Genomic DNA, 19,049 nt, shown 5'->3' on the forward strand with positions numbered 1-19,049 from the left:
ATCACGAAACGCAAAGTTCCGTGCCCTAACGATCCCCCGAAATAATCAGGCGCGGCGAGGCACGAGCAGGGACGAAGCAAAAGAACGGAAAGGAGGAAGAAAAAAATCGAGGATATCCATCAGAGAGGGGGGGAGGCAAGTTGCGTTTGGACGTACACGGTTCTCTTGCCGCTGTGCGGGCTTGGGGGCGATAATAAATCGCCACAATTTCGTGGGTAAAAGGGGGATGCGCCGCGGCTTACATACGAAATGCCACTCTCGCCCGTTGCTCTGACAAATACGATACATGGGTACCGTTTCGGGACGTCCTACGACCTCGAGGAAAGCCCTGGAAAAGCGTGGCAGGCCTGTTCGCGGGTAAGAGGAGCATCCAGGAGAGCCGGGGCGCGAAGTTTCGCCCCGAGCGGCGAAAGCAGCGTGAGAGGGCTAGCGCGGGCGATGGCCAGCACCTAATAGAGAGGGATTCCGTTCAATTATATCTTCTAACGGCGCCCTCGACGGTAATGGCCGACGCTGCCGCTCGTCCTTACCGCGCCGGCCATGGTTTTCAACGTGGAAAGGTGAAGGCATGTAGAATGCAGGTGGAGGCTGCCGGATGAAAGGTCGGCGCGTCGCTGGAAGCTGGGAAATGGTGGAAGGAAAAGGCGCGGCGGAGGTGGGGGACGAGCGTGGGGAAAGAAGATCGAGATTTATCTTGGCGCGGTCCTCCCTCACAATGCGATGTAAAGTCGAGGGAAGACAAAGGGGTGTCGGGGATGGAAAGTTTCGTTAATCGGGGCGCAGTCTTCCATAGAGCGAAATCTTTGCCAGTTTTGACGCGCGAGCTTAGACGTCGCCGGTTGACGGCTCCGTCGAAAGTTATAATTAATCGTTCCTCGTTGAACGGCTCATCGGGCAGGCTTCCGGGCAGAAAACTCGGTTGCGGAAGAATGACTGGCTTGATGGGACTGTCGGCGCAATTAGACAGCGATGAAACTCCTCGGGCTCGTCGGCTCCGACCGTCGCGAGGGTTTCGCGTGGGCTCGAGCGTGCTCTGAATCGTATCGGTTCTGTATTTGCAGCAATTACGAGGGATCTAGCGATGCTCTGCGACGAATGGGGCACAATGGAAGTACGGAACGTTCTTTCGGCATGAAGTTTCGCAATTTCCAATCAAGAGAGAGAGTCTAATCTCGCGGCAGCTGCTGAAATCACTGCGCCGGAATCGTCCAAAGAGTTTTCGTTTCCAAAACTCGTCCGTCGGAGCTCCTCCCGTCGAGCGGCGCGGTTCAGCGATTCCCAAGTTCTTTCTCTGCTCGTTTGATCGCTAACGGCGAAACATTGAAGTTTCCGCGTCAGATGAATGCATTCATAAAGCAGCTCGACTTAAAAGCACAGTTTCGCCTAATCTTCCCGCTATCTCCCTCGAGCCCCGCCGTCTCTCGCCCCTTCCCCCCAGCTTTCTGATGACTTAAGTACCTCAATTTGGTTCGTTCGTTTAATCTCCTTTGCACGCGAGAAACGAGGGCGGCGGAGAGGGACGGGGGGGAAACTCCGACGAGGGGTGGAGAAGACGGCGGAAGTATAGGAGACAGATGCAGCCGGCTGATGGCAACGCGGAGCTGCACGCTAAGCGAATTGCAAAACGTGGCAAAGTGCAGTTCGCAGTTCCGCGTATCTCTGATGAAGTCTGTCAACTGTGCGCGGCAAAAAGCAGCCGAGTCAGGCCAAGGGGCTTACATCTAATTAACCGTGATTAATTAAATCTGCCGCGTGTTTCTCGCGCCCGTTACCCGAAAATGCTGCGCACCGAAAGCCAAGATGTTTTCATCGACGTGAAACGGACAGTCTCAGCGCTGAATACAAATGGTCTGATTATTCCGCCCCGCCCGGGGCCAGAATTTTACGCGAGCTTGATCGTGTTTAAGACCACACGGCTGGAACTCAATTTCGTCCCCGACTTACAGCACGAGAATCGCTTAAAATAATTATTCCACCCCGCTCCATTATCGACTGTTATTGGAGCAGGAAGCCCGTGACGAAGCTGGAAGTTTGACGGTCTGCTGTACGTGAAACAACCGAACGACGTCTCGGAGAACTGGGCTAAACTGCGGGCAAACTTCTTTCCCATCTCATCTTTCACTCCACGGCCTTCGCGATATATAAAACTCGTATTAACTGCTTGATTAGCAATGATAATCCAGCGGACCTCGCTCCGAGCGTGCCAAAGAACCCTCCGGACCGGGAAGAATAGAGAAGTTTCCAGCACTCCGGCAAACTTGAACGAAAGCCTCGCGACGACCGGAAGACGTGCCTCTAGAAACGGCTCGGCGATCTCGGCACAACATTCGACCCAATCATCGCCACCTCCGTTTCGCAATTAACTTGTAAAGTAGGTAATCTCGCAAAGTTGGGCGGCTACGAACGGGATCAAACGTTATCGATCGGATCGCGCGATTATAGAGTAAACTGAAAAACTCGTATGACGCGGCGGACCCTTGAATATTCATAGACGTTTTAAATCGACGGGTACCGTGGAAACGAATAACGAAGAACTGGAAGACAGAGGGTGCGATAGCTTGGAGCTGTCCGCGTGAATCTGCTAGGGCGCTCCTTTCTGGATGCCGCGTGGAGCGACGATCGATTGGCGCGAATTACTCGCGAAGTCGACGAAAACAACGGCTGTTCGGAGGATCCGTGTGCGTGTTAGGGGGATACAGTGCCACTCGAAATAGCGGCACATCGGTGTATGGAAGTTTTAGGACGGCCATTAGGAGGTGATGGCTCACCGAGGGAGTTCGAACGCCTCGGAACCACAGTTCCGTGGTTGCTGCTGTAAATCAACAAGTTGATATCCGTTACTTAACCCAACTGAGACCACATCTGACGGAGTAACGCTTCTGGCGGGCGGATAATGGTTGTCGGGATGGATGACGAGATCAATTTTGGGATTTAAATATCGTCGTTCAGATCTGTCCTCATCGTTGCGTCGGTGCGAGTTCCCCTGCTTTGGAATTTTACTTATTGACGAGCAGGAACATTTTCGTTGGCAGATAGGAAGTTAGCAGGGAATGTGAAGTATGGGAATCTTTGGTCCTTATAATCTTCAGATGAAAATGATGGGGCTGAGGTGGACTTCGAAGAAGAGCAGGCAATGTTTTCAATATGGTTACCTAAATTTAAAAATGCTCATTCTAAACGAATTTCTTAGAAAGCTGAGTAATGAAGATTGTTTTCTACTTTTCGAATGTTATTAATAAACATCGAAATCTATGGAAGATGCTACTCGATAGTGTTTTAATCGGTTATGGTTGAAGCTGTGCATTCAAGGAACCCCTGAACGAGAACGTGCTAACTTGGGTCACTGGCGACGTGTTTCTGACCTTTACTACCTTTCTAAAAGGGCTAGAAGTTTTACGGGCAATAATCGTTCTGGGCTGACCTTTTTCGAAACTTTTTAAAAAACCATTGCAACCTGGCGTCGGTCGGAAGCGTCATACTACTAAAGTCTGACCATTTCCTACTCATTCCACTTGCTTGTGTGCAACGCGCAATCTAGATCGCCTTGAAAATTTTAACCGACCCGTAAGTAAAGTTTGAGGGAGGTATAATAATTATAGATACTGTTATGGGTTTTCTTAAACAGTTTTATCAGGAAAAAACTTGGGGATCTTTAGTAGGTACGTGAAATATTAACGTTAAAAGATTGCGAGCATCTTTCCCCTGATATTTGCTTGATTTTAAAACTACCTTTATGCTATATAACAGAAATATCTGCCCATATAATACACCTTTCATAGCAATCTATGCTTTCTAAGTCTACAGAATTTAATTTTAACGTAGACTGCATTAATATAATAGCCACTGTTGAAGCGAACCATTTGCTTCTGATTTACTACTGGCATATTATTGGCAGACAGAGGCACGTCTCCAGTCGTAGCCTTAATTTAATAATCTATTGCTTTTAATTACAAGCTCCGGCATGCAAATGTCACCTGAATTAGGGCAGGCATGCGCTCGATGAAATTATAAAATAACAGTTGACGCTCCGACGTCTGCTAATCTGCAAACTCAATAATAGCGAACTTGAATCGAGCGGAGTCGTGTGGCGCGGATGAAGATATGGCCTAATTAAATTAATACTTAGAGCTAATTACAACTTGCTTTCAGTCCATGAGCAGAAATGTTATTTGCGACAGGTGAAGCGTGATAACTTGGCGTCGCGTCTAACCAATTCCCATATGAAGCAATCAGAAATTCAAATTTCAAAATTCAGACTTAACTTAATGATTACGATTTCAAGATAAAGGAACCACTCTCAGAATATACAAATTAATCTTTCAACTCATTTCCCCGCATTAACACCATTGAACATCATGGCAGTATACAATATGCCTCTTAGAACCTCTATATCCATTTTATTTAGTCTCTGAAATTTCACCTAGCCTATATATACACCCACAATCTGCTCGAATGGAAGGAAGAAGTATCTCGCGTTACTGGAACCCTCGATCGCTGTACTTCGTAGTTACTGAAACAACTATTTCCCCGTTAATGCGATCGAATGCAGCCCGCGCAGCTTGGGAGATAACAATTACGACGTTTTAGCGCGTCCGGACGCAAAATTAACGTCAGCTTTTCCCGCATCATCAGGCTGAAAGTTTGGTCAGGAGCCCGGGATACGCTCGCTCCGGTAATCCGTTGCGAATCCCCGCGCGCCGACCGTCACAGCGATCAAGTGCATCGGAAATTTGCGATCGCGAATTGGCGATTGCCGCGCTAACGAGCGACTGGAAATTCTAACATTGCGAAATTCTGCCGGGCAACGAAATCGAAGGATTGCAGATCGCCAGCCGCGATACTCTCCTCCGTCAAACGCACCGCGAAATCGGATCGAGGTTTGCCCGCTTAATTCGCGCGAAGGGCTCGCACGGTCCTCGCCCATTCAAACGCAAGAAAAATGGCCATCCATCGACGCTAAATGGAACTTGGTAATGCTTTAATGCACCGCGAGATAAAAAGCTGGACTTGAAATAAATATCGGAGAACTGGACAGAAACTGCCGTTGATAAACGGTTCTCAATTCATTCTAACGGAGAGGTTCGTATGAAAAGTCGATTGGACGGTTACAGTGGCTTCGGAGCTTTCGGAATCGAAACGTCGGCGATAGAGGCAAATTGATTTTCAATTGGACGCTTGGGGGCTGCTATGATGTGCTATAAAAGATAAAGGCGGGGCTGTAAACATGAAACAGTCGATTCGGGGCACTAATTCTCGTGCCGCTTCGGAATGGTAAGATCGCAACGCGATTCCGGTGAATTCGGTCCGAGCGTCGCGTTTCTTTCGGATCGCTAGAGCTGCAGCTACGGAAGCAGTTTGAACCGTCGGACTACGAAAGAGGCAATTAACGACTGAATATCTGCGAGCGAACTTTCCACCGATAGCCATCGGCTCCCGTATAGGATTGCAGTTTGCAGCGCGTGTTATTGCGTCCGACTTGAAGAAAACACGGTCGGGAACGATGCTATCGAGCCGACGGGGTGAGTACCGTTGCCAGAAACTTTGGTCATCTTCGCTTTACCAGGAAGCGATTAGGTTTAGAGCAAGACGGGGGGCAGGAAGTGCGGCGGGGGTTGGAGAGGGTGGCGTACAAATTGGCACTACACCCGTAGATCGTGGTCTTGATTTATTGGTATGCACTAGGATCGGTAATTGGGTTGCACGCACTAAACTGCTTAATCAATAATCTGGGACGATCATCAATCTATAATAATAACGACATCACGCATGGAAACGACCCGGTAATAACGCGAACACTGTCTCCAGGCGCGTCTGCTTCTACAATAAACATTGCAAGAAATTCTCTCCGAAGCAAACAATTTCTGGAAATTGTTTGTCTTTGTTTCGCGAGTCTGTACGAATGGATATAATATCGATATCGAAGTGTATTTATTCTTTAAGATTCAGTTATGAAAGACGGAATTCAACTCTGTAGAGGAACGAGAAACGGAAATTTGATAACAGCTTAGAATCTTTACGACCCCCCTTTATTCCTCGGATTTTTCGCATAAAACGTGGATTACATCTGGGCCGTTAAATCTTTAACAACTGTACAAGTTGTTCGGAGGGGAGTAACGATTTCGAAAAATGTATATGAAAGTAAACATCTTCCGCTTCACGAGCGCCATTAAACAGTTCTTCGAAACGGTATAATTATTAGGAATAATGGAGGCAGTATCCCCTCTGCTGAAACGTTTCCCATTATTTCACTGGATTTTACCCCTCTAGGGGTCGTTCTCGCGCAAATGGATCTTGAATCAATTTTGTAGTCATAATCTTTGAACGTTCTGCTTCGTGGTTTTATTACGCGAGACAAGGATTTGTAACTTTCACGTTTAATTTCAGTGAACTGCTTTTCGTGTACCGTACTCGGATACTAGGTTTCGAAATAATGTTCACACGGTTCATTTTGCACATCGTTCCTGTTGAATTATAGCAGTTGAATAATTCTTGTAGGTTTATTAAATTTAATACTGTTTTAAGGCCTGCTTTCTTACGTTAACAAAGGAAAGCTTTGATTCCTCGCTCACCATGAGTCCATAAATGAACTCAATTAATTCCTAATAAATTCGAAGATAAAAGAACTTAAAAAATCACACTCTATTTACTTCTTGCTCCATTATTTCTTGTCAGTTGGGAATCGAGCGCAATTACCATCTCCGTAAAGGATTCTTGCTTGTTAAGAGACGCTATCATTTCTTCGAATTCTCCCCAAGCATTCGTCTAAAAGACAATCGCAAAATGGTTTATGATGTTCGATCCGCATTAAGCCCGATTGAACGTATAAATTCGATGCAATTACCAATTTAACGACGGACCCTCTTGGCCTGTTGCTGAGGGCCGGTCGACATCAAAGCCCGCGGACGTTTTGCATCACTCCAGTGACTCGTGAGATTCATAAATGCGACGATACTCCAAGATCATCGGATCCTGGCCGCATTAACGGGGACAAACAAACGCTTCAGAGGAAGTCGGCCAACTAACGGAAAGGACGCTGATGGCGTGTAGACGGAAGGAGCGAAGGAGAGAGAGAGAGGGAGATGGAAAAGGAGAAATGGAAAAGGGAAAAAGACAGTGAGAGCGAAGGTTTAAGCCGTATCCATTTACAAGTTTCAAATCGTTCTGCCAGCCAAGCCTTTTGAAAGAGACCTTTTACCATTCTCAATAGACGGTAAAATTCTGAAACGCGCTTAGCAGCGGAGCGTGGCTTTTAAACGTTAACATGGCCACTGGTACAATGGCGGGGTCGCATTATGCTCGAGAGGGAGACGTGGCGGAGGGAAGGACGAGGAGCGAAAAGGGCGACAAGAAGGAGCAACGACGGGGACGAGAGGAAAAGCGAGCTGTGGAGGACGCCGATGCTTCGCGGAACAGAGAAGAATTGCTCTCTTCCGTCAACGCCTGCTGCTCGTAACCATCAGCTTCCATTTTTCCCCTTGTCAAGAGAATTTAGCCCTAGAACGAAAGTCGCCTGACACTTGTCCGACTCTGTCATGGAATTCGAAATATCGTCCCCGACGATGGATCGTTTCCGTGATTCGAACCTGCAACGAGGAACCTCCTGACCGTGAAACCAGGCCGGGATCTGCGCAAGGTGTGCTGGACTTCCTGTCAATCCTTTATGAAATGGCTGTCGGTTATACGAAGAAAGTTGGATGATGAACTGATGCGCGTAGCGGCATTTATAATACATAATCGTGGATCGAACCGAGATTGGTAGCACCGCAATTTCCTTCCCATCACGCGGCAGAACAAGCGGCGATACAGCCTGGGAAATGTTTTCCTCCAACTTACCATCCGAGCTCGATAAAGCCAGCTATACCTCTCGCAGCGTGGAGCGGGGAGTTAGTGGGAAGTAGTCGGATAACCAGCACGGGCTCTACAGTAATATCACACTGATGGTGCCGTTTATAGATCATTTAAGGAGACTCCCGGCGTGGTAAGAGAGCAAAAGGTCGCTCCCGGGATGGGAAGGAGAAACGGATATTTGGGGGTGTGTTTTTTTATTGAAATGAGCGCATCTGGCGTCCGACGTGGGGTCGGACCGCTGAGCACGCACTTTTTCCTCCTCCGTGTCCTCCCTTCAGCCCCCATGGGGGTGGTTGGCGAGCAGTTACCTCGTTCCTACGCGGGGGTGGAGCATTCGAGAGGCCAGGACCACGGACATAAATCCCCTTATGAAAATTCGAACTCGTGGAGCCAGTTTTTCTTTGGAAATTTATTGGAGCCCGGTCAGATCGCTGACCGCGCTGACCTCTCTACCCTCTGAAGCTTCCTACCCGTCGTCCCTGCCATCGTCGGGACTCTAAAAACGCGCGACCCCTCCGCTGGCAGTTCAATACGTCCCACCGACACGTGGCCCAGCGATATAATTCGCGTTTTATCGGGGAGAAAGGTGCAGGCCGGGTCGTGCGGGGCACCGCCAAATGAGGACAGTCGTATTTCGAAACGCGTAAAGCAGAATATCTCCGGCTACGTAAAATGTATGCGGGCTATGCCAAAATGTTATGCCGAAAAGACCAGAATGTTGGGCCTAACTTGTGACGGTGTAACGTAGATGCGAGAATGGATCGATGCTGTTGGTAATTACATTCCCGCTCGTCACTGTGCCTCGCTGCCGGGGAAAGAAACCGTGAAGCACTTTTGCAGCCGATAGAAGACTATGACGAGGTATGCACTCGCGCGGGTAACGCCGTCGAGCTCTTTAACGCGGATGAAATTTATGAAACACCGTAATTTCATTTCCCGCCCAGCCGAAGGACCATTTTACACGGTGTGTGCCAGTGCTATTATAAATTCATGCGATAGTTCGCATACATCACGTGCCCCGTGCACACACCTCGCGGCCTTTTGACTTTATTTCCTGCGAAAAGTGACTGAAGGACGTGGCTCTCGACGGGAACAGTACGTCATAACTTTTTAATACCCGTCCCGAAGGAAGACGACTTTGTAGCACCCTGCAGGATATTAGAGTCCGCTTTAAAAGGCGAATAATATCGGCGACGGCCGGGGTTGAATACCTCTGCCACTCGTCCGGGGTCTCGGACTGTGTGGCGCACGCTCGGTAGACTCCAACAGGAAGTAGTTAAATGTTACCGGTGTCAGGGCACGGCCTTTGTGCGCAAGGGAGAGTGCTCAAGCTCCGCGGAGTTAGCTGACTGGCAGAGTACTATAAATTACATAAATGAAGTAAGCCCCTTCCTCACTCAAACGAACGTCTTGCCCAAGTTTATAACTTAATCACTCGTGCTTTTCACGGCGGTGGAGGAGCTTAAGGGTCGAGGGACGAGTAGATAGTGTAAGTTGCACGGGGGGGGAGGGAGGGAGGGGAGTGGGGGATGCTTGGAAAGGAACGAGGGTGACGTGGAAATAAGGGGTATTCCGTAAGAAAAGAATTGTAAGGAAGATGAACGAAGTGAGGGGGTCTGTGGATAATTGGATTTTGAACGCATTTTACTTCGACATTTCATTATCGTCGTTGTCTCTTTTTGAATAATGATAAGGCGAACCGATGGTCCGCCAAGTGTATAGAAACAATGGAGTGCTGGTAGTTTAATGCAGACTGAAGGACTGGATATTAATTCAATAATGTAGCAAGTAATTGGTCATTTATTGATAATGATTATATATTAAACAACGTTTATAGCCTGTTCTATTATGTGTAAAATGTGCATGTATTACTTAGGTCATCGTAAAAGAAATAGCGAGTAAAGAGTCGGAAGAATTGAATTTCTTGCAACAGCAAGCAAGGAATTTACAATATAATAAATTTCCAACATTAATCAACATTGTATTCAACGTATACTAAAATAGTCTACTCATTGGTGGTACATTTGTAATTCAGTTTGAAGTGAAACGTTAGCTGAACGCGTGGTACGTCTGACTGCCCTATGTCTGACTATACCCCAATCGTTCTACTTGTTCTGGACACCGGGCACAGAAAGGCCACTTCATCGGACTCTTTACTTATTACTCTTCATTGTGTATAGCCATTCTCTTCGTTATAAAATAAGCTACAAACGTGGGTATTTATAAACATATTTTACTCACTCCAAAAATCAATATGACCCAATACATGATTGGCATATTGCAAAACTTGATTCCATTAAGATTCAAATGCTTCTCGCAAGAAAAACATTTTTTTATACCAGTGTTCTTTGCTCATCGATGCTCTCCGATGTCCTTATGCCTAGGTCGATCTTCCTCAATATTAACCACCACAAAAAAAAAAATAGGAATGGCGAATCGAGATCGATCGACGTTAATTACTCGAACAAACCAATGAAGTGGCAGTCCGCGCCGTCGCGCCCCCCTCGCTTCAATGTAATTTAATTCGGCGGGCTTGTTCCCATTTCCGGTGTAAAATTTAAGAGAGGCGAACGCTCGAGGAATCGCGAGGGCCGTCGACTCGCATTCGACTCCGGTATCCATCGGCTGTGTTTAATTACAAGTCACCGGGCGTAGTTTCGCTCTCGCAGAACTGCCTCAGCACGGAAGCACTAACTCCTGGTTATCTTAAGCGACATCGCGCGCTGGATTCAGTATAACTCGTCGGATAACTCGGGCCTGAATTATGCTACGGCAGCTCGAGAGACAGAGACTCGAGTAAGGGCGAGCGGGGCTGGGGAGGGGCGAGATTAAAATCACCTGGAGACCAATGCAAAGTTTTTAATAACCCTTGATGCTTGATTAAGTTATGACTCTTCCACGGCTCCACGTCCCTCTTTCTCTTCGTTCGTCTTCAGGCGAAATAAATTTCGAGCAGAAACGCTTAGACCGCGTTCGAGTGGAACGGCGAAGAGGAAGGGTGGGTGGGAAGGAAGCGAAACTCGTCCGACTCTGCTGAATTAATGGAAGATCCGGCAGGGATAGTTATCTTCGCGGCAGAACGCATGGAAGTTACGTTAACTTGGACGTTTTTAAGCTACGGGAATTACTGGGAATAAAGGGCGCATTCATTGAAACTGCGCACGACGAATTTAACACTTTGACTGTTACCACACCCTGTATAAGGGACGACAGTTTTCTATACTTAATCGTATGTAATATAAATGACTGTTTCCCACCAATTATTAAAAAAGACTTTTCACGAGTAATTGATAGGTACTTTTAAATTCGTAGTCAATTATACCGCATTATTTGCTGACCCACCCAACTTTCTCACTTCAAAATAAATCAACCCATGGACGGTTGTTTAACGGATTATTACAAGACACCTGTTCTCTCTGTTCCAGGCTTCGGCTTCGTCACGTTTCAAAGCGAGGACGTGGTGGACAAAGTCTGCGAGATTCATTTCCACGAAATCAACAACAAAATGGTGAGTCGTCAGGCAACAAAGCCTCTGTTTGTCGAACGAAGAGAGCACACTTCCTCTCTCTCTCTCTCTCTCTCTCTTTCTCTCTCTCTCTCTCTCTGTCTATCCCGCCTCCCGCCACGTGCCCGCAGAGGTGGTATCAAACGGTATTTGTCTTCCGCTTTCCGTCTGCGGATACGGCGTCGAGTGGAATTAATTTTCCGTATAATTGAGAAGGGCTGCCGTGGTTATTTGCATTTGACACGCACGCACGTGAACGCATACGCGGCAGCGCGCGCGCGAGCGACCACAGACGACGAGCAGATCACGCAGGGAAGACGAAAAGCGGATTCTGGGAAGCCCGTCAGAGCGGAGATCACACGGGTCCTACTCGGTAATAGACACTTCTGTTTGTCGTCTACCCCCGCCCGAAATTCCGCTGACGTCGATCAAGGATTTATCAGATGCCACTTCTCGTTACCCATAAATCCATCGTCCCAGATGCTACTGATTCTGTCAATAACCTTCAAACACCCGCGCCCACCCCAGCGAAGCATTAACCACTTTCTCCGCGATAAAACGGCCTTCGTGTTTGCTACGATAATATTACATCGACATATTACGCTGATAAACTGTCGTCGAATTGTCCTTACTTGCACACAGTAGCTCCATGAAAGTATTCCGAGTGTGCTGACTTTTCATTTAAAAATAAAACTCCTCGCTACAGATGACATTCCACTGGCATAATATTCAGGAGCTCTCGATACTTATCGACTCTCAAAAAATCAGTCCTGCATACATCTCCTGCTAACAAGGGGAGGACACCGTGAGGTAGACTCCGATTTTTATGAGCCTTGGCACGATGAATCTATGTCGAAAATAAGTAAATAGGTGTCCGAGCGTTTCTGACAATTTGCCTTAATAATAGAGATATTTACATGGAAATTATTAAAAATTTTATAGTGGCCGTGGGGTTTTAATGGGTAAAAATCCCATGCTACTTTGGCGCCCCCGGGGATTCCCCTCTGAAGGAGTCAGGGTGCCTTTTGAAGATTTCTCCAAGTTAAAAAGAAAAATTTATAAAAAAATAATTTATATACAAAATTTATATTTTTTTTTAACGTGGAGACATCTTCAAAAGGCACCCCGACGCCTCCAGAAGGGAACCTCCCGCGGACGCCAGGGTTGCGTGGGATTTTTACCCACTAAAACCCCACGGCCACTATGAAAATTTTAACAATTTCCATGTAAATATCTCTATTATTAAGGCCCATTGGCAGAAACGCTCGAACACCTATTTACTCATTTTTGACATAGATCCATCGTGCCAAGGCTCATCAAAATCGGTGTCTACCTCATGGTGTCCTCCCCTTGTAAGCCCCAACCTCCTCCTTTCAACCCCTTCAAACTTGACCCTTGAAAAACACCCGACAACCGAGTACCGCCAACCGATTAATCGGGCGCCCAATAAAGTCTGACTTGATCAATAGTCACCACTGACCGTCCACTCTCTTGAATTTCAAGGTCGAGTGCAAGAAAGCACAGCCGAAGGAAGTGATGCTCCCGGCGAACCTGGCGAAGACGCGAGCGGCCAACAGAGGCGCATACGGTGAGTTGGTGATGGTCGCGACACCCACCCCCACCACCTATCGTTACGCGCCGTATCCCCTGCCGACGGCCGCTGCAGCCGCTGCACATGCAGCTGCAGCAGCCACCGCCGGCACTCCTCACCACCACTTGCTCGCCCCGATAGTCGCTACCGCCGCGGCGCCGAACGCTGCCGCTACCTATCAATACGCCACGGGCGCGACCGCCCCCGCGGCCGCGGCCGCGGCCACCACCGCGGCCGTCTACGACGTGAAGAGGGCCCTGGCCGCAGCGGCTGCGGCCGCGGCCGCCGCCTCCTACAGGCCTCATCCGGTCGCAGCCGCGGCGGCCTCGCGGGCCGCCACTCTCACGTACTCCATGAGCGATCTCCTAGGCGTGCAGGGTCTCGACATGGGCGCTGTCTACCATCCGATACCCACCATCGGACTATGACCGACGATACTAACGCCCCTCTCCAGGCCGCAGTAGCGTGCCAGGGGCGTTAAGCTGACTCCTGTCAGCGTCTGTTGGATTCGGCTGATTTATTTCCTTTCTTTTGGACTCTATTGCTGTGCAGATCGATCGATTTGAGGGTTGCGTAGGTGGATAGAGTTTTTGGTTTTTGGTAGGTTCTTTGGGAGTAATTTGGGATATTTAAAGCTGTTTGGTTATATTTAAAGCTTCTTTTGTTGCCGTTGGTGCGTAGATTGACTAAGTAGTTTTGGGGTAGGGTACATGGGAGTAGGAGGGTGGAGGGATTCTTATTGTTGGCATGAATGCGTGGGGACACTTGGGGTTAATGATCAATTGGACGTGCCAAAGGAACGGGTACAAATTTGGAAACGTAGCTGTAGGTTTGTAGGGCTTTTATTCGGTGAGGGAGGATCGTTTAGTGGGTTTCGAAGAATCTGTGTGATGGGTGGCTCAAATTTTGTCCGACTTTCATGGACTTAGGCGTATTAGGTGTCTCGTTTATTTGTGGAGTGTTACTGAATGGTACAGTTGAACTTTCATTCGACGAACTGGCTAGCATTGTTTAATCTAGAGACTTTCCTTTTCTCACATTGATCGCTCTATATTTCAGGCGAAGTCGGAGACGAAAAAAATAGCAGAGAGAAAGGATTTTCTTAAAATGTTGCAATTAGAGAATATCTGTTCTGCATACTTTATTTGAACCATAGTTCAAGTGGTACAGCGGTTCGATAGTGGCGATTCTACTGTACTATTTAAGCGCGAGAGATAGTACCTAAGTTACCATTTTCTTTGTGATTAAAAATAATCTTCGAAACGGGATACCTCGTATCTTTGGACGGTACATCGAACATTCCTCGATTAGGAGCTATCGCCTTCGTTTACGAGAAAGTATTAGCGTAAACTACCTTACAGTTGATTTCCTACCCGGCTTAGAAGCAGATCAAAGACATATCGAAAAGTGCAATGAGGTAGTTTAGTCGGAGTCATTCCTTTCGTACCCTGAATTCGAGTATGGGAGTAAGCAAATTCTCGGGGGGGGCTGCTCGAGAAGCTCAGTTCAGTAAAACTGTGATCGTAGTGAGAGGGAAAAGACGAGAAGATATAAAGTAGTGGTAGTGGATCGTAGATCTGTTCGACGGAACTCGGTTAATCACCTATGGGGCCTCGTTTTTCTCGTAGCCAAAGAGTAGACGTTATAGCAACGAAACAAACGCATCGCAAAAGACTGGTAGTAGTGTTCTCGTAGTTGGTTAGCAAGGCAGATAGTAGGACAATAAGATGAAGTGTTCAAATTTAGGGAGACGCAGGCGAAGTTCGTTTCGGTGAGCAGAGCTCGGCAGCAGGTTGTCGATACGTACATCGAGCATATATCCCTTCTCTGTGTAAACGCGTTTACCCTTCGTTCTTTATCTGATCGAGGGGTGCGACATCCCCGACGTCAGTGGCATTTTTAGAATCGTCGACAATCCAGCGATTACTTTCAGTCGTTCAATTCGCAACGTTCGTGACAATTGCCAAAGAGAAACGCTTTAAGCTAAGGAACCAGCAGCATTCCCGCAGAGACGAGAGGGGAAAGTCGAAGGATAAAAGAGTCTCAACAATGCAGCGTTGTTTAGATAACTTTCGACGGGCGAGTAACAGATTCCTGCCTCGAACGGCCCGCGTTCGCGACAACACGTCAATTTGCTCGTAGCGCGTAGATCAAAGTCGTAGCAACTCGAACGAAGCTTCAAGGTAGATTTCTCGCTATTCACGGAGGCGCGACGCAGCTCGATCCGAGCCGCGATCGCGAGGAAGCGGAGTGCCGGGGCTCCGAACGTAGTTGGGAGCCGAACGACGCTCCACTTTCCGCGGAGACTCGAAGGCTGTTCGCTCGGTCTCGAGGGCGCCCGTTGTCGAGGTCGCAGATTGGCGAGAGTCACATCGAAGGAGACGAAGAATCGACGAGGAGAAAGAATATATCATTCCAAGGTAGCGGCACGCTTATTATTATCGTACTACTCCCCCCTCACCGAGGGGTGGTGAATTTCGGTTTTGTCGCTAAGCATGAGCGAGCGAGCCGTAAATCGCGGACGACGATGGCGGATAGCGCGTCGTGGGCGCGCGGCAAATGGTCGGCGATAAAGCATTTCTCATTCGTCGCGCCTTTCAGAGTATTTTTCGCTAATGAATTTCATGAAATTTCATAATGTGTCGTCAGAGGGTGGCGGAGAACGCCACCTCTAGCACAGTGTACACGCGTGCACGATTAGAGAAAAAAGAAAAAAAAAATGAAAAGAACGCGAGGTCACGGAGCTATCTATGTGTGTATAAATTGCGTATCTATATACATATAAATAGAGGACACGTACGCGTGCTATTAACGTACATAATTATATGTATATGAGAATATACGTACCTAAACGATGAAAGGGAAGATTATGAGGAAAGGAAAACTTATGATCCATTCTAGATAACAGCAGACTATACATATACATATTAATATATTGTTTTGTATCTATGTATTTGGTAAACGCCATATATAGTATTTGATATTGATATCGATATATTTTGTGAGAGGCGCATTAAAAACCTTCTAGTTTTTTGTAATAGACCTACAGATATATATATACATATATATATATATATACATATCGGAGCATATCTATTATCTCTATCTATACATATCTAGGTAATTAGGTAAACGTTTATGTTGTTACAAACCTTAGTATTCTTTAATGAGACTTTTTAGGTGATCTAGGTTCGAATTAGTTAGAGCGATAATAATTTTTGACGAATTACTACTACTATGTATACGTTCCTATCATTGAGACTACTAGTTTTAACTAATAGTTTTTTGGGAAGTCACTATGATACCGTTAGATTAGAATATACTCTAGGTGTTTCTTCTTGGAAAAACTTCAATTCTCTGCACTTCTAATCGGCATCCAAAGAAATTCATCGGACCCCGTCGAAGGGGAGATTGCAAGAATGCGGCTGTGCCCTTACGAAGGGAACACTGTGACAAAATGAGAAATGAAATAAAGTAAGAGAAACCACAGGGTTTTCCACGAAGAATGCATACTATCAGCGGCTTCAAAGAGACCTATTACAATGTACCTATTACTTTAACAAGCTACGTTACATAGTACGTTTACATTACGTTACACGTAATATTATACCTCTCTATAGGATATATACTAAATATATGTCGTGCGTATACCCGTCTATACCTTACCCCTCACCCACTTTGGTAACCCTTTGTCACCTAAACCTACGTACCCCAAAGTTACCTATTACTCGTTATATAGTATTTAACTCTTCTAAGCTATATAGCATCATTTACCTTAATAATAATGCGTGAGACTTGTGTCCTAGAAAGTACGTACTTTGCCCGAGAGGCTCAACAGTGTCAGTTTCGTAAGTAGACCAGATCTTAACATGCGGTTTATCGTTTTCTGTTCACCTTTCTGTACATGCTTTTTGTTGGGCCGGATTTTGGTTGTACGGGGAACGTAGCCGTTGCGCATAGATTAAACGAGAAAGAAGCCATAGTAAAGAATAGAACATGCGCCTCCCTCCTCCGTAAACATTAGGTGGGCGCCTACGCAAGTACGAACAAACGAACCGAAACCGGGAAGAAAAGGAAGAAAGGAGGAAAAAAAGGAAACGAAAAGAAATGAAAAGAAATGACAAAAGAAAAGTGTTTGCGTTCCTCGGCAAAAATGTTTTTCCGCAACATTCTCTTTCTCTCTCACTCTCTCACACACTCTCATTTATTTACCCCACCACATACACACACACACTCTTTCTGTCTCTCTCTCTCTCTCTCTTCTGGGAAACATCCAGCGGAGGAAAGGATCAAACGAAATAGCCGGTAAAATTCCGAAAGAGTAACCCAATGGGATTCCACGTTGCCAAAGCTATCGATGTGACGTAAATGTTAATCGAGCGGCAACTCGATCGTAAACTCGAGCGGAACGAGCTTTATACGCTCCTCGAAACTGCAAGAGACTATTAATGTTAATGTCGTACGTAAACGTCTGCCCCACGTGAAATCAATTTGTTGCATCTGAGAAAGTACACGTATATTATTATCATTATCCTCACTAATATTATCGCTATACATGTACGTATAATACCACATTCACGAGATGCGGCAATAATGCCGGCTACATATACCTATAACAACACAGAATTACATTACGCGTTGCAATATGCACGTTACAAATATTATTTATATAAATAAATAAATATATATATATATGTATACACATAAATATTATATATATATACATATATGTTTAACAAACGAATCTATTCACGGAATTATACATAAATCGATATATATATATATTATTGGTATATATATAAATATCTATCTGTGTCTATACGACGATAAAGATCAATGGTATTCAAATAAACACGAGATAATGTTCGATGCACATGGCGAAGTTTTCATTGTTTTGTCTTACGGACGGATTTTCGGAAAGAGAGGAAACGTAAATAATGAAAATGAAAAGAGAACGATACGATGTCACGTGAAAAGATAGAGTTGTGTTGCGTGCTTGACGTAATCAAAACCAGCCCGGTAGAATGACATTTAGGTACGGAATCACTAATACTATTAATATGTATCAGTGTATCTTTAATGGCTAGAATAAACGCTCTTATACTTTTTTCCATCTGCGTAATATTGTGAGAGCAGCGTCGATATATGGACACTAGAATAGTGATACAGTAGTAGTGTAGTAATTGTGGTCGGTGTTTTTTTTCGATATTGTATCGTCGATCTAAATGTGGTAGTGGCGTCGATAATGTGTCGCGCGGCTTGACGAAGTATGCACACACCCATATTACCATTCACCATCTTCACTTTATGTATAAATTCAGAGACATCTAACAGTCTATCATCCGGAGATGCTTCTCCGGAGAGGTGATCGGAGAATTGCGTCTTCCTCGCGTACGCAGGACACATAATCGGCCCTTAGATAAATATCTAATAAGCTATATAGTCGGCCTAGCAAATATTACTTAACGGTAAATGATTAACCAATACCTTGAAGGCTACAATAACCATAGATCATAGGAGGGTTTATTTTGTCGTAGAATTGGAAATACCTCGGCCTCGGCCACGCGTAGTTACTAGTACCTTGTCACAGAATTTAGTCGATGCGCTACATAGTCGATGCGATATACATCTATAAATAGTCAGAATCTTAGTTGTGTGGTCTTTTCAATTAGTATCAAATTATGAAATTTCATGGATGCCTTTCTATCTCTCTCTATAATCTTCTACTTTCCACACTGTTTCTGTCTCTCTGTCTTTCTATTAATTTCTATATATTTTCATCTATATCTTTCTCTGTCTAACCTAGAAGGCTTTTAATCCTGTTTCTGGTTTCGATTACTTTCTTTTTTTACCCTTCTCTCATTGTTTGAACCTAGTCATCCGTTACACTCGAATTACCGTCTACTACCAAAGAATTTCTGCAACGCTTTGCTTCATTACTTAACTCGTCTCCATGTACATATCTTAATTATTGTCTACGCATACCTTGGCCCGCACGAAGGAAAATATTGCCCAAGGAGTTTGCACACGACCAGGAGCAAATATTCAACGATTCTTCGATCTTATCCTTATCACTAGCCCATTGTCATTAAACGTCGTCACGTT

At 45.9% G+C, this 19,049-nt stretch overlaps 1 protein-coding gene across 12 annotated transcripts in view; it reads left to right on the forward strand.

The window, feature by feature from the left end:
- The window catches only part of Rbp6 (RNA-binding protein 6), a 792,696-nt gene that overhangs the window by 721,004 nt on the left and 52,643 nt on the right, over positions 1-19,049 (forward strand). For all 12 annotated transcript variants that reach the window (XM_076819584.1, XM_076819590.1, XM_076819583.1 and 9 more), the window contains 2 exons: positions 11,274-11,356; positions 12,857-12,941. In XM_076819584.1, the coding sequence (XP_076675699.1) occupies positions 11,274-11,356; positions 12,857-12,941 (168 nt within the window). The remainder of the gene's footprint in view (positions 1-11,273; positions 11,357-12,856; positions 12,942-19,049) is intronic.

Source organism: Andrena cerasifolii, chromosome 9 (genome assembly GCF_050908995.1).
Source record: "Andrena cerasifolii isolate SP2316 chromosome 9, iyAndCera1_principal, whole genome shotgun sequence".
Classification (NCBI taxonomy): domain Eukaryota; kingdom Metazoa; phylum Arthropoda; class Insecta; order Hymenoptera; family Andrenidae; genus Andrena; species Andrena cerasifolii.